Source organism: Rissa tridactyla, chromosome Z (genome assembly GCF_028500815.1).
Source record: "Rissa tridactyla isolate bRisTri1 chromosome Z, bRisTri1.patW.cur.20221130, whole genome shotgun sequence".
NCBI classification, from domain to species: domain Eukaryota; kingdom Metazoa; phylum Chordata; class Aves; order Charadriiformes; family Laridae; genus Rissa; species Rissa tridactyla.
In genome coordinates, this window is record NC_071497.1 from 72,429,498 (window position 1) to 72,446,123 (window position 16,626).

A 16,626-nucleotide genomic window follows, 5' to 3' on the forward strand; every position below is an offset into this window, starting at 1 on the left:
AATCTCTTGAGATCCTGCTGGTAAAGGTGGGAGCAAGCCAAGATGTTAGCTGACAGCTGATGAGTGGGAATGTATGCAGTGGTTCTTGATGGTAGCAGGGGACTAGACTTGATGGCGCAAAAGGTTGGTCCACTCTTGTCTATACTTGTAATTACCACACACGTTTGATTAGCTATTATTCTGTAAAGACTCAAGCTTTTATGCACCAATATAGCTTCACAGGACTCCACAATATAGGGTAAAAGCAATACTTTTAGATATCGCATGGTAAATACTGCGCATGACAGCAGCCAAACAGTCGGAACGCATTTAGTTCCCTTTTCCCCCACCACTTCTTGCCTAATATCCTGAGGAGAGCATTTTCTCTACTGATCATGATAATGAAACCCACAAGCAGCATTCTTATGCAAACCCTTGCTGAGAAGCAGAACTCCTCTTAGCAAATAGACCAGGCTGTTAAGGTGATACACCCGTGGATTGTCTCATTGAGGGAGACAGTTTTTCTGCCTGTATCAAAATATTGGAGAGCTTTGGGGAGTCCAGGTAAATTTTTGTATGTGTTTGTCTTAGAAATAAACATGCAAAGTTCCAGCAGAAATAGAATCAGCACAAGGTATTACATATAACTTCATATAACTGGAAATTTTAATTGTATATTTTACTTAAGTTATGGAGCTGAAAAGACACCAAGGTGATGAAATGGACTTTTCTCTCTCAGTGTTTTGTGTTTGGTTCCGTGGAATTTTACTAAAAGCAGTCCTAATTTAAGTTAGCCTTGCATTTTAAATCTTAAAAACTTAAAGGCAATTATTTTCTAGTATTATTTTCTAGCATTATTTTGGGGTGGTTGATTTGTGGGTGGGGTATTTTTTAATATATAACAATCTGGGTTGAGATGTCAGTGTATGTACTTTGTTTGTCATGGCCATGGAAAATATTTTTCTTCGCAGCGGGGTGTCAGAATGGTACTGCACAAAATTTCCTTTAAAATCATATGGGGTCTTGAAATTCTAGAAATAAGGGTAGGAACTTTTCAGTGGCAGGAACTCAAGTTTTTCTTCCTTGAGAGTCGGAGATGTTACATTAGCTTTAGTGGAATCACCAGAGTAAAATCAAAGACGTTCATAAGACAGTCCCTGCACACACTATATATAAATAGGGTTCTGAGTGAAGAGGGATCTGTCTGTTTCATTTCTGGGCAAACTCAAAAGAAAATTTACATTATTCTGAAAACTGTTGATTAGCATATGAGAAAAATAATTTTAAAATCCCAAATTATTAAGTATCATGAAACTCTGTGCTTATATAAAGCCATGTTAAAAAAAAAAAAAAAAAAAAAAAATTCTTTTTCAGAGATATTAGTTAGTCTGTTTTTTATTGGATGGAAGTTCTTGGTGGAAAATTAAAGCTGCCAGGCTTCTGTTGTTGAAGACTGAGTTGCCAATGGTTGATAGTTTTTCTGATTTTTGACATAGACATGTACCAAAGAGAAGCAAGAAAATAAAAGTGAAACTTTGTGTTGAACTTATCAGGACATAGGATGAAGAGAGGACCATACATGGTTAGACACCTTGGCCTCATGCATAGGCTCTGACAGGAATAGTTTGGGACCACGCTGGGATGTCATCTGGCTGTTCTGGTCAAGCCCTGTGCCTTCACTAGTCCTGGTCGCAAACTGACCTGAAGTGGATGAACCATATTGTCCTCTTATGTTCCTGCAATATGAAATAGTCGGTCTTATTATTAGGTAAAAGATGAGAAAAAGCGATAAGAGAGGGACAAAAAAGGTGTAGAGGAATGTGCAACAAAAAAGACACAAGACAGTGCGATCAGGCTGAAGCAGTGTCATGTCTAATTTTGACAACTGCACGTCCTCATGAGTATGCTCGTTTTGTCATATTGGTGTTAAAGAGATGCTTGAAAAGATGCTCTGGGATAACACAGAGGTTGTCAGCCTTTCACCGGGGAATTCCTTAGGTTTCTGTCTATCCTCTCCATCCTAGAGATCTGCCTTTCAAGAAAAAAAAAAAAAAAAAAAACAAAAACCAAAAACCAGGCAGCAGGATAGCCTGCCTCTTTATTTTTCAGTATCTGATGAGGTCTCATTTCTCTTGTATGCCAACCATTGTATTAGCAAGTCTTCTTCTTTGGGCGGACACTGTCCTTCTGCCTTCTTTTCATACTTCCACTACCTACATTCACAGGTATTGCAACATCTTAACTCCACTTTCAAAATGCTGCACTCACTATTAAAGGGAGTCTTCTTTAACTCGTAATAATAACTAGACTCAAGGGGAAGAAAAGCAACCAGAAACAACAAAATTGCATAATGATAATTCTGAAGTCTCTCTGTCTGGAAAAGGAAATAGCCAAGCAATAACTTATCATGAATTCAGAATGGCACTAGCATCTTGTGCAAGCAGCTAAACTCTCTCAAATACATTAACTTCAGTAGAAGTTAAATCAGGCCATTATAAAGTTGCCAAAAAAATTTCAGATCTGTATTTTTCTACAACTTTCATATGTCATTTTCCTTGCATTTTCTGTCCAGTTCCCTATTCCTTATATCCTGTCCATAGGTTAGTGCTCAATTCCCTTGGTGGTTACCTGCTTCTTTGGTTATTTCACTGTCACAGAAGTCATGAGTATACACACTTCTCGAAGGGAGAGCTTTACAATCTTTATTTCATTACTTTCTAGCAAACTCATCAAGATCTGATTCTGCTAAAAGATAATGAGTTTTTAAAAGGATTGTTTAGACTCTGTCACTTGGGAATAAAAAAGAAAAAGTTACAGGTGAGAAGTGAAAAGATAGGGTTTTTTCCTTTATAAATCAGATCTGCATGTATTTTGAAGAATTGCACAATTCCTTGTACAGTCAACAGTTATATATTTTCTTATCTAAGGATCGTATGCACACATATCTGCTCTTCCTTTCATTGATACAGTGCTGCCATTTGAAGAAAGAGTAACCACAAGGGGAAGCTGAAATGAAATGATCTTTTGGCTTCACCAAGACTGAAAAGTAATTAATAAGAGCATACTTATGCTAAAAAAAAAAAAAAGTTTTTTATCAGTCTGCTAGTTGAGACTGAAATATTCACAGTACGTTCAGGAAGAATACAGTTAGAACCTTTATATTTCTTCCATTCTCATTACGTTGTACTTCTGTACAGAAATGTGCAGTTATATTGTAAATAACGGAGCATTGCAACACTGAGATGTAATTAAGATCTAGTTGTGGAAGAACTCTGTACAAGTGTATCTTGGTATCTGTGTAAGCCTCTGTTGAAGGCAGTGGGAGGGTGGGAAAGTACTGCATCTACCAATCTTGATGAATCTGTGGCATAGGAACTAAAACCTAGGTATTGTTCTAGATTTGAGCAAACATATTTGAATAATGCAACCATGTCATATCAAAGCAAATGTTACTGTGCACCTTATGTGCTGCTTCCAGTTCAAATCAGAAGCTGAAAAGACAAAATATTTTGCCTTGAGTTTCCCAATAGAGCAGAAAGAAAAGTTCAGAAAATAACCCAAGTACTTCTTGAATGAGACTCCTCTGTCCCACGGCCACTTTACCCTTTAGAGAGGAAGGGTAGGGTGAACTTAATCTCACTTCAGAATCTTTTCAAGTTCCCATTTCATAATTTACAACCTATTGTATGTGCTAATGGAATAGGTAACTGCTGTCGCTTCCATGAAGAGAAAAACAGAAACTGTGAGGATTACTCTATGAGCAGGGCCACAAATAAAAGATTCTTTTCCCCAGTTCCCCATCTGTCCACCTGGCCAGACAGGTTGTGCATTAGAATCCACAATATGGCTTCTAGAATAACATAGTTTACGAAAGCAGGAACTGGTGACGTACATTAAAGAGAAGAAGAAAGATTTCTTACTGTCTTCTGATTCTTAGTATTACCTTTACCACTTACAACTCACTGTAAGTAAATGACAGCGGCTACATTGCTGATTGTAAACCCTTCCACAAGCTCTCTTGAAGAGCTTGTAAATCTAGATGACTAAGGCAAGGTTTGTTCACAGTACTGGGAAGAAATTTATTAAAAGAAATCCATTGGCAGTCCTAACGTGGCAGTGGTGAATGGTTCAGTGCATTTCAAACCATGTGTGAATGTCATTGATCTTGCTATTGCAAAGATGTAGAAAACTTCTCAGAAATTATACATCATAATAAGAAAATTTTATTTCCAGTTTACAAAAGGTCTATATGCTGGATGTCTCTTGTCCAGAACATTCACATTATTGTAGTTTGACAGAGTATGTTTTCTTAAATTTCAAATCGAAAAGTTAGCAGAAGAATCAATTTATTCATAGAATCATAGTAGTGTCTAAGTTGGAAGGGACCTTTCAGATTATAACTTTCAAAAGAAATGAGCCACTGAGTTGGCCAAGCAGCTCATCAGATTGTAAATTATACGTTCTGAAGACTTGAGGCACTGAGGTAGAGTTATAGTAACTCTGATGGTTTAGATTTTGTTACAGAAGGTTAAAAAAAAACATGCATTAGTACAAAGTCAAAAGAGATCAGAAACAAAAGGCTTTGTTATTCTGTCTGGCATTGCAATTAGTTAAACTTTCTGTTCAAGTGGGTAAAATCAGTGCTTTGTGAGGTATTGTGGGAGAAATCTTGAATGATTAGTGATACATAATACGTATCTCTGCAGTGTAATTGCGTGTGTGTGTGAGTGCGTATGCATCAACCAGCAGTAGATGGCTTAAACCTGATAATCTCCATAGTAAATGTCTACTTCCTCCCTTCCCTACATGTGCAAAAGAGATAACAATATGGTGCTCTGGGGATAAGCTTCATGTATCTCTATCTTGTTTTGGCTGCATTTATTGTAAGTAACTTTGCAGTATAATACAAACAGTTTTGAAAGACTGAATTTCTTGGTGACACGGAAAGACGAGGGAAGTTAACTTTAAGTTGCAGAAGTCACAGGTAAAACTATTCCAACATAACAGGCATGTAATGTGATATACAATCAAATGGAAGGCAAAAGGAGCAAAACCTCAATTTAGAAGCTCTTGTTAATGAAGTAAAAAAATTTACTGAACACCCACTGAACTGTACTGACTGAAGACACAGTTCATTCTTCAAACTCTTTCTAAATTTTTTTTCCAGACCCCTATTTAATGTGCTTTGTAGTGATACTCCTTTGTTTCCAAACAAATGATTCAGAGCCCTTCTTAGTTATAACACCCCTGCTTTATACCATTAGTCTTACATTTTAACTTCCTCACGTAAATCAGATCCCACTTAAACAAGTTGTGATTCAGATACACAAGTGTATCAGCTGTAGCTGCACCCCTGCTGTCGCTGTTGGCTGGGAAAGGACTCCCTGCTGCAGAGGGCTCTTGGAACTCAAAGGTGGCCCCAGCCCAGTGCAGCAGGACAAGCTCACTCTCCTTTGCCCCCAGCCTTCACTGTGCTGTGTTCTAATGATATTGAATTAAATGTATTGAGCTTTGCTCTCAGTTCATATTCAAGGCTGGTCCTGAAAGGTATTGAACAGGGCCGAGGAATTAGAACATTTGCAAATGAAGCTGGGTTTTATCCACTCAGAATTGTTCAACTTTACACCCTTCACCCACCCCAAGAAGTTAAGTGTCTTGGACAGTATCTGCATATATTAGTTGTCATTTCTTCCTATTTTACTCCACATATTTTAATTTTCCAACCACACATTTCAGATACAAAATGGAGAAGAGAAACAAGGACAAAGCGAGGGCGGGGGAGCAGCAGGGAAGAAAACTGCTGAGAAGGGAAAGAAAAACTGACACACACACCCCAAACCAGAAGAATTTCTGTTTTCACAAAGGAACTTGCAGTTGTCCAAAGAGTTGGCAGGAATAATGTTAGTATGGTACATAATCCAGGTTCTAGTACAGTCTACGCTTCTCACCACAGGACAATTCATATTTTTAAGGATACATTAATTTTAAAGTATTATGTATTTTCCTATATTTAGTAGGTGTTCAATTCCCAATTCCAGAAATAAACAGAAATTGTAGTGTGTCCAAAAGGGGCTGCATGACCACTCTCTAAAGGCAGCACATGCACTGAAAATTTTAAGAGATTGTATAACCACTGCAAGGCTATAACAAAACGCTCAGCTTCTCTAACCCTACAGGAAGATGTGCTACAATATCTCCACAGCCAATCAGCAGCACTACAAGCCTCAGACCAGGAAACCCTTTAAAGTACAGTATGTGTGAACATTGCAACAGGGACTTTCTCATTGCTGCTCTTTTTTTTTTCTCTTCTTCATGCTTATAGAATGACAAGACAGATGTGAAGTCACTCATGGCGAAGTTTAACACGGGTAACACCCCCACAGAGGATGTTTCTGGTATCAGTCGACCCTTCAAAGTCCCAGGACAGCGTATCCATACAGGATTACAGACGAGGAAAGCGGCACTTGAGAAATTTGCAAGTCAAGGGGATACAACTTCTTCAGGACCCAGTACCTTTCACAAACCTGTTCATCCTAAACCTCCTGTGGCAGGCAAGCCTTCAGTTGATGATAAAACAGAGAAGGATCCAAAGCCCCCATATTTGAAACCAGTGGCACAAAGGTTTGGGGTTCATCTTCAGGCAACTAACAGAGAAAATGATGGAAAAGCTGGAGGCACTAAACCTCCCACCAAAACCAGTGACTTGGCAACAGAAGAGCCAAAGCCTCTGTATCCAAGACCTGCAGGGAACAAGTTCCTTAACTCTGCTTCTCATGAGAAAGAAAAAAATCCTCTGGAAACAAAACCAAATTCAAATTTTGCGCCACAGGAGAATGAGACAAAACCAGCATTTTCAAAAGTAACTGGAGCTAAGGAAAAGTTCATGTCTGCAACACAAGAAAACAAGCCCAAGATTCCTGTCTCTAAACCACCTCTTGCACAGAAACCTTCTCTAAACCATGAGGCCTCCCACAATGAAGACACTTCTAATAAAAACGTTTTTCTGCAAAAAGGACTGTCAGGCCCTAGACCAAATATACGCTCATTTAAAGCAGCAAAGGAAATGGATGAAAATAGTAACTGTGCTGCAGAAGCTGCAAGCAGTCATTGTTCCAACGTGGCTCTGAAGCCTACTGGCCACTGGTCCGGCTCACCTCAAAGCACCTCCAAAACTATGGATGAAAAGGCTGAAGAAAAGGGAATAAGTGCTGCCAAGAACATATTTCTCAACAAAATCATCCAGGAAGAATCAGGTTCATCTTCTCCTAAATTCCATAAGACGAACACAGCACTTGCTGCAGGAAGGCCATCAGGTGGATCGCAAGAGAAAGAGGATGGGGACAGGAGCTCAGGAACCCCCAAGCGAAAAGCCTTGCCCCCACTGTTCAAACTGGGACAGCCCCCGCAGAAGCCCAGCAGACCCCCCAGTGTGGACCTGGAAAGGTTCCAGAAGAGCAACCCAAAAGACAGTGAGTCCTCTCTGTTTTTACTTTCTTGGGTACTGGCTTTTTTATGCATTAAGCAGCCAATTCATTTCAGGTGGAATCCCCTCTTCTGTTCAGAAATAACAAGAAACTTGTGCATCAGACAACCCCTTAAAGCTTTAACCTATGCGTGTGTCTCCTCTGTACAGGACAGAAATTAAAATTATATTCTCCCTTCCTCAGCGATGACGTGTAGGATGAATACTTTCTGTATTGCGTTTATTTGTTTTTCAAAACTACTTAGATGTAGCTATAACTTGTGTCAGGGAGTTTAAGTATTTTTCTCAACAGACGTTTAAGTCCTGACTTCCTATAAATGAGAGGTTGATGTTGTGCGTCCTGTTCTCAACAGTAACTTCCTGGGCACAGCTTGAGGTCCAGCAAAATGATATACCACAACCTGTAGTAAAGACACTTTTTTTTTTCTTTTTTTCCTTTTTGCCTTTCATAATGACAGCGTGACCATATAAGCTGCTGTATTTTAAATTTTGTTTAGAAAGTTGAATGCTGTCCAAAATGACAGAATAGATTGTTCCCACATGGAGCTGCGTTGATTTTACACACAGATCTGAATCCAGACTCCAAAAGTATCTCCTGGACTCAGTGTTTTCTGTTAGGTTTGCATGATTTCAGCAGTGTGGCAGTTAGTAGCACCTGAGGCTCTACCTCATTATTTTTGTGAAGATCGAAGCCTCTGAACGTTCTGATTGTTGTAATCCAGACATGAATATTAAGGCTTGTCACTAGGTTTCCGTAAAATTTGAGATGGTCTTGTGTGTGATGAGAGCTTCTGTAAAAACATTTTCAATATCTGGGAGGAGAAAAATCCCTCTGAAAAAAAAGAAATTGCTGTGACTCCACTCCCGCAGAGTTCTGCTTCAACAGATTCCTTTAACTGCGTAAGACAAGTTGCAACAATGATAAAAGCTGTTTCCGAGGCACTCAAAATAATGCCCTTGTAAATCTCATGTAAAAATGTAGTTTCCTAAAGTTAGACCCACATATCCACTGTCACTTCTTTGAAGGAGACATCGGTTTTGTGGAGGCTGTGAATTTCCTTAATTCTCCCTTAAATCACCTGTATTTCAAACTTCTGGGTTAAGGTATTCCTCCAAAGCTTTTCGGCACTCTTTAACAATTCTAAAAAGTTAAAATCAGCCACTCTAGTTGGAATGGGTGATTTCTATTACAAGTTTTATAGTACCTGAAGGAAGCCTTTTCTGTTTTCTTAGGGCACCAGAAACTAGGAACTGTGATTGCGTAAGAAATCGTGATCACATTTTAAAATCAAAGTTTTAGGTTGTATGGGCCCAGAGGAAAGCTGGTCTTTGTCTTGGTGCATAACAGAAACAAGGACAGAAATAAAAATGTATTATTGTGTTAAATTTTTATGTTTGGGGTTTTTTTGTTTGTTTGTTTGTTTTCTTAATGCACTGCTGTCTGCATTGAGCTCAGGAAGCAAGGAATATATTCAATCCTCATGTATATTTTTTTAGCTCGAGCAATTTTAACTCAAGTAATTGCAAATAATTGTGTCAGGTGGTACACACAGGTAGTTTCCAATAATGAGGGGCATTTCACCTACGCTAGTCTGCCTTAACCATCTCTCTTAGATTTAATTGAACAGATCAGACTTAGACTCTTAAATTTTCAGTGTAGTCAGTGGGAAAGGCAGATGCCCAATGGTGTGATTCAGAGCGTTAATGTTAGATGCCCAACGTAGCTGATGATAGATGCTCTGAATAATTCCACACTGTGCATGTACAATACATCAGGTACAGTCATATAATATAATTGATACAAAATTTGTCCTTGTGCCTTCATATTTACAATACAGTACGGCCTGGGCTTCAGCAGTTTTCAATGCACACAAGCTTGGTCTTCCTGAGACAGAAGACATTCAAAGGGGTTAAGACCGGATGACAAAGCTCAGAACTGACTTTCTCTAAAGAAAAGAAGTCACACTAAAAACACAGTGTGCAGGCAACTATATATTCTGTTATTAATTCCACTCAAAAATTAGAAGTATATCAGTAACATAAAATGCTTTTCTCTTGTTCAGCTAGATTCTGATTTTCCTGTATTACACTACAGTTATGGAAATGCTCTCACAAATCCATGACTGGGGCAGATCCTCAAATGGTGTAAATTTGTGTATCTCTTTAAAAGAGATATGTCAATATAAAACAGTCTGAGCAGCTGCCCGTTCTCAATAGAGCACTGTTCAGCATGACTGGCTTTACTTGAGTGCCCAGAGTAGTTTCAAAGTGGAAAGGCAGCATTTTCAGCAAATGACACCAGCAAATGCTTTGATTAAAGAAAAACAATAAGAGCTTTGCTAGTTAGAACTTTGAGAAGTCCTGACGAAGGCTGGAAACACCCAAAACTACAATTAATTTTTTTAAAGTACATTTTTTAGTTTATTTTTAAGTCATCAATGGAGGAATTATTTTGTTTATTTGTTGTTTATTCAAATATTCATTTTTTTCTGGTTCCCATGCATTTACAGACACAAGGCATTTGTTCATCCTCTTGTTAAAACTGAGGGTTAGAAATATTTATCCTATGCATTTAAAATTACTACAGTGAACAGGGCTGTAAGGATAATACCAGCACTTTTGCTAGAAGGAGGATCTCCAGTTGTCACTAACCAGCACTAGTGCAGCCACCAGTCAGGATTACTGGCACTGGGAACATGAGCTAAGGATGCAGCTGCCCAATATGGTGGCACTGCTTGTTGTCCAAATGTTGCAAAATACACTAAGCAGAACTGAAGGGTCAGACAAAGTCTTCTCTACTTCATAGTCTTCCGGTCAGGGCAAGACTGAAAGATTTAGAAACCACATCAGTAGAAAGCTGTTCATAGTGGCCCTGACCTTCAGCCTTCCCCTGTAGAGCTGGCATGTACACCTTGGTGTTTTGTTTGGTCTTAATTAATACAGCTCATTTCTTTGTAGAACAGGTCTGGTGGAGAGACCAGGTGTTCTAGAGTGAATCCTGAACAAACTTGCATTCAGTTCAACAAAGTTATTCATCACTGCTGCGTTTCTTGGAATGTTAAACTCAAATCACAAAACCTACCTACTTCGGAAAGGCAGTTAAACTGAACGGTTTTCTTTTTTTCTTTTTTTTAAACTGTCATTTCAAGAATCAAAGTCATGTCAGGAAGATGCCACCCCCACAGCAGAAATTCTTCCTGCTTATTACTTTGTCCTGATAAACAGCAGCTTGCCACAGCTACTTAATTTGCTGCTGTGATTCAGATGCTGAGTAAAAAGAACAAGCAAATGGAAATGGTTTTCCCATCCAACAAAGCTTTCTGAGATCTAAACGTTGGGGGTCTTGATCTTTACTAGGGTAAAAGTTAGTCTTTGTGTTGTCCTTTGAGAAGAGAAAAGCTCCACACATGGTGGTTGTTTTACTTGTGTTAGGGGCATATGCCTGCGGTGCAGAAAGCCTTATATTGCCTGATTTAAACCAGGAGTTTGAACTCAACTTTCTCAGAAGAATCAATTCACCCTTTTTTCTTTGGTTGTTATCCTTTCCCACGAAAGCTGCTTTACTGGTTTTTCGTAATCAATATTCACTGGGCATGAAATAACTTTAAATGTTAAAGGCTGAAGGACTTGCCTTAGATGCAGGCGTCATAGTTATATGTGGGAGAAGGATTTAAACTGTCCACCATGCCTGCATAAATACTAAGTGATGCTGTTTCGGTGTTCGCCTTGCTTTGGACTACAAATTTTCACCTGGTCCTGAAAAATTTTTCTTGATAAAACTTCTGTAGACACAAGTGTCTTGCTGAGGAAAACTTGCCTATTGATGCATTACTATTTTCCAGTGAAAGCAGGTTTTAAGAAATTCCTGTCTATGCCTGTGAATACATGGCACTCTGGTAAATTCCTGTGTTATGCCCCATTACAGCAATTTTCCCTGAGAGATCATATTTACGTCAGCTTAGAATCAATGAGATGCATGTGCATCAGAAAATGATACTAACGATACTGTTTTATAATAAACACCCAAAGTGCAAACAGGCCTTGTTAGAAAAAAGAAGAGAAGCAAAGTCATTTTGCAGACAGTTTTCCATGTGAGGCTACAGCCGTACCGTTGCTTCCAGAGGAGAACTGCACCTGGGCTGACCTCAGTGGGATCATGTGTGTACAGACGGCCACGCACATAAAGTCAGTTGAAGGCTCAGAGTTCCTAGCACTCGAAACACCTCTGAACACGCCGTGAACCATCAACACTAGGGCTTCAGCAAGGGAGAAGCTTTTGAGCTCTACTGGGAGAAACAAAAGGAAACTACTGAATCTAGGTGAAAAGACAACATGTAAGAAAATTCTCATTATTTATAATTTGGGTTAGGGTTGCAGTCCTTGTAGAGGTTCTGATCTGTGATGGATTGTGTACCCACACAGTGACATGCCTATCTGAGTTGGGTAAAACAACCAGAGAGAAAGGAGGAATGAAAATTTGAGGTGCATTGTCAAAGTTCTCACAACACACTGTTGGCAAAGTAATTAACAATCAAGCACAATAAGCATGTCTTAACTGTCTTTGCAAAGCCCCTTAGAACCAGTCAGTATTTGCTCTTACTTGATGGCAAAATAAAACAGCAGCTTCCAAAGTTTTAAAGTACAGGGGATTTTTTTATCACAGGATGTCACAGCTGTTTACTGCAGAATCTGGACTTAAAAGGTCAATGTAGGTTTTCTTTTTTATACCTCAGTGCTAGATCAGATGAAGTTATGCAACAGCTCAGTATTAAGGTGTAAGGAAATAAAAAGAATTGTAACTTGAGACAAATCATCTGGTTTTTAAGACAAACGAAACTAGAAGTAGGTGATAATATCAAACACTGTTCAGGGTGGGGTGGGGGTAGCTGTGTGAAAAGATGTGATGCCTTTGTTTGCTCAGGTAAACTGTAGCACACCATAAAACACTGTACAGCTCAAGAAAGTGTCAAAATAATAATTTCAGAATAGCATGATAATTTTGTGCAACATAATCCCTGGACTTTGCTATATATAGCTAAAATGTTGAATTTTAAGTAATATCAAAAATGTACAGAAGTGAGACTATTTCTGGGAATTTGAAGACTTTCAAGGCTTTTTGCCTAGTCTTTTATTAGATTCCATGATGTGGAAGTCTATTATTGTTGGTCCCCCATATTTTTTTGACCTGAAAACTACAGAAGTGAAGTTGAAATTACAATCACAGAGATCTGCCAAGAACTTAACTCTACTGGATCTGCTTGAAAGCAACTACAACATCTGGACAAGTAGCTGTATGTAGTTTTAGTGGAAATGAATGTAAAAGCTCTTCAGGTTTCCTCTAAGGACATTCCTCTCTCTCCTTCTCTGAAAGGGAGAGAATGCAAACAATTCTTCTTTCAGCAGGATTATACTGAGATATTTTACACCTCTGAAAAACAGGAGAATCAATTTTTTAACTTCCTAGAATGGAAGAATGATCCTCAGCTGAAATAGAGTCAAAGTTGTGAATTTATCATGAAAATCACACTGCAGTGTATGAAATCCCAGACAATGTACATAGTTTGGTACAAGCGCAATGACATCACCCATGTGGGTCTGACCCCAAAGGAGTTGTCTTGCTCATGGGATTGGTATAAAGTCAGTTTCAAAAAAGACGTTTGAATTCCTTTCTAATTTCAATATTATTCCTTTGTCCATCTTCCAATAGTTAAACCTTAAGTTCGAAAAGACCAGTTGAATTAAATTTCCCTTAGTCTTTTTGCTCACATCTTAATTCTCTAGCTATAAATACATGCACCATAACTATAGAATGTAAGACTAAACTTTTTCAATAAGCAAAGAGTAGACACACACTTTCAGTCTGCTTCCATCAGAGAGAAATTTTTTCAGTTTTTTTAAGAGCCTCCACAGCAAAGAATATTAATGCTATGGAGGAAACCCTGCCACACTGAAGTTTTTGAAGCATTACCTTTAATTGGTCAAGGATTCATCATACACTTCTGCTAAAATATGTGGACAAGACTACAAATTAAACTGCTAGCATAGTTTACAGCACTGAAAAAAGATAGATCAAGTTCTTTATGTGCCTAAGGAAACAGAGAGATCTAATCCAAGTTATAGATAAAATAATTCTTGAGGGAAACCAACATTTAGTATTTCCCTGCAGAAGATTGTTTGGGTACAATTTGCTGTGTTGTGCATTAGGAAACAAAAGTACACAAAAAACATTTCAAATTAGTATTTAAACTCATTGCCCTTTATTATTTCCTTAGCTACAACAGTCTGAAATATATTTCAAATAACTTAATGTATATTTTTAATTAAAAAGGAATAAAACGCATCCATCAGTAAGCCACAAGAGGACAGTTCCCAGTTGTAAATTTTCCTAACTTCCACAATCATCACATTCATAGATCTTCCCCTAAATACCTACATTTTTGTTTACTAGGCCTTATGTGGCACACTTGTTCCCTTCAAGATGATCTGATTCTAGCAAAATTAACAATAAGATATGGGTTGTTTATATCATAGTATAGAGGCACAGAAATATATTTTTCTCATGTATACACTTGTTATAGTCTACGTATGAATTCTAGAGTCATTCCTGTAGTTGACTATGCTAAATCCCATTGAGTCAGCTGTAATAATTCCTGAGCGGAGACTTCAGAATCTAAGATGAAGAATTTAGGACTCTGAAGATAAATCATGCAAATACACCTGTTAATTCTGTTGAGTAAGACTAAACAATCATTTACTACGACATGCAGCTTAAATTGTTCTGAGACCACTTTTGGTTTGAATGAAAGTATATGCCTAATATATTCTCTCAATAGGTCTGGACTTCTGCAAAGGACTGAAGGAAACATATGCCGTATTAGAAACCCATGCCCACCCTCCAGCAGTGCTGTATGGGCTTAACACAATATCTTAGGGATTACACCACATATGAAAAGAGTCTTTGTGAAGGAGTCTTGAGAACGCTAGTTAGAAAGGAGACTTTATAAGGAGGAAAGTAAAAGATAGCTAAGACTTTATCATGGAATGTGACAAGATACTGCAAGAGACAAAAACAGTAAAACTGATGGAACTGAGTAATTCTCTCTGCTTCATTATGTTTCCTTGCCCTAGTTTTTGAAATCTTGTTATTTTCTACACCTATTTTGATTCACATGAAGAAACACTTTTGATGAACTTTCATCGTTTGATTGCATTACATGGGTCACAGTACACAAGTAGCTCTGCTGCACCAGAACTGAAAGAATTCTGATTCCCATCCATATGCCAGCAAATAATGTGAATACAAATTATACTAATAATTGTAATTTAGAGCTCAATAAGAATGATATGAACTGTCTGAAAGTCTCCCATTCTTTAAGTTGATACATATTTTGCTGAAAATCTGCTTTGCAACTAATTGTAGCAATGGAGTTTATCCGGCATATCGCATTACCTTACAGACAGCTTTATGTTAAAGCCGGAAAAAACTCTTTTTTCCTAGATATGCAAAAATATTGTGTGGATGAAGTTCTGCACATGTTGCTGGTACCATTATTGGAGAATGCATCTTGAACCCTAAAGCTCTCGTGTTTAGCTAGCTCCAAAACAATGGTTTGCAGTCTGTTTACTCATAATTACAAGAACGTTTGGCATGTATTTCCCATATATTTGAAGTCTGATACATAGTGAAATTTCTCTTTGAGCTTGGAAGTCTTCATTTCTCTGTACTGTTTAAATAATATTTCCTTAGTGGCACACAAATGTATACCCTATGCAGCATGCATAATGTTTGCATTTGAGACAATATATACAATATTAGAGCAAGTATTTCCATCTTTTTATTTCCTAGACCCATTTTGGTTCACAGGAAGAAACACTTTTAATGAATCTTCTTAATTTGGTTGCATTACATGGGTAACAATGCACAAGTTAATAAGTTGACTAATTAAGTTAGTCATCCAAATAGTTCATTAGAGGAAACAGACACTCATTCCTGAAAGCTTTGATCTTAAATATTAAATGCTAAAGTAAATATTAAACGCTAATAGAGACAAACAAAATATTAAGCATTTCATAGTAAGCATGATAGGAAGCTTTTGAAACAGCATACTAACAATTGATTTTATCCTAAAAGGTTCATTTTAGTAATGAACATTTCTGAGATCATTCGTTTCCATTTGAAACTGAACCCTCCTAAAATGTATGCATTTGGAACAATGATGTTCCTTGTTCGCAGATCCTGCAGAGAAAATGTGCAAAATCCCACTATTTTAATGCAAGGCTTAGTTGCATGGGAATTTTTTAGGCAACCCGGGTTTTATACATCAGTGTTTATACGCCTATGATTAATTTCTAACTAGAATTGCATGCTATGTAATGATGTAATTACTTTTCAGACTGAAAAATAGGTTTATGAAATTATCAATCCCTTCATCACTTTGTTGGTTAGGGAAATAAATAGTCATATTTTAAGTAAATTTGTTCCAGTACATTTTTTTTGCTTCCCTTTGCATCATTGTACACATTTTCTTTTGCCTTCTCTTTCAAATATGAATGATTTACCAAAGATTTATTTTAAACTAGTGGTATCTTACATGTCCTCCATCTCTGGATACTTCCAATTGCTTTTTTCTTGCATACGAAATGGTACCATGCAATATAAAATTAACTGGCTCAGGTTTAGAACTATTTCCTATTAAAAAAAGGAGTAATCATTAAGGCTTTTTACCAAGCAATGAAAAGTTTCACCTATACTTCAATTGGGAATTATTTTTCTGTTCCCCTTTAGGGAAGGGTAGGCTTCTGCATACGATTACACATCTGCAGTTATCCCTTTCCTTACGCCAGTCAGCACTGCCCAGACAAAGCGTTATGAATATCTAACTTCATATTTAGTCAGCATAAGGCTCAGTCCTCCAAGCTTTTACATACAAAAGTATTTTGGATGAAACCTGGGGATTTTCTTTTAGGAGTAAGATTACGTGCATGCGTTATATTTTTCAGCTGTCAACCTCAACTGCAGATTTAGATGCACACTTTCAGGTGTTGTTTGTCCTTCATCTGTTTGTCCCTACATTCTCACACAGAATGCGAAAAACCTTCTAACACGTATGTGGTCGGGGACTTAATATGTCACCTCTGTGTCACTTACTTAGAAAATATAAGGC

General features: G+C 37.8%; 1 protein-coding gene across 5 annotated transcripts in view; it reads left to right on the plus strand.

Annotated features, from left to right (window-relative positions):
• The window catches only part of FYB1 (FYN binding protein 1), a 67,649-nt gene that overhangs the window by 18,042 nt on the left and 32,981 nt on the right, over positions 1–16,626 (plus strand). For 4 of the 5 annotated variants that reach the window (XM_054185698.1, XM_054185702.1, XM_054185701.1 and 1 more), the window contains exon 2: positions 6,302–7,448. In XM_054185698.1, coding sequence (XP_054041673.1) covers positions 6,302–7,448 — 1,147 coding nt within the window. Of the gene's footprint in view, positions 1–365; positions 544–6,301; positions 7,449–16,626 lie in introns of those variants that run through there. The other variant, XM_054185700.1, reaches the window with a different exon arrangement.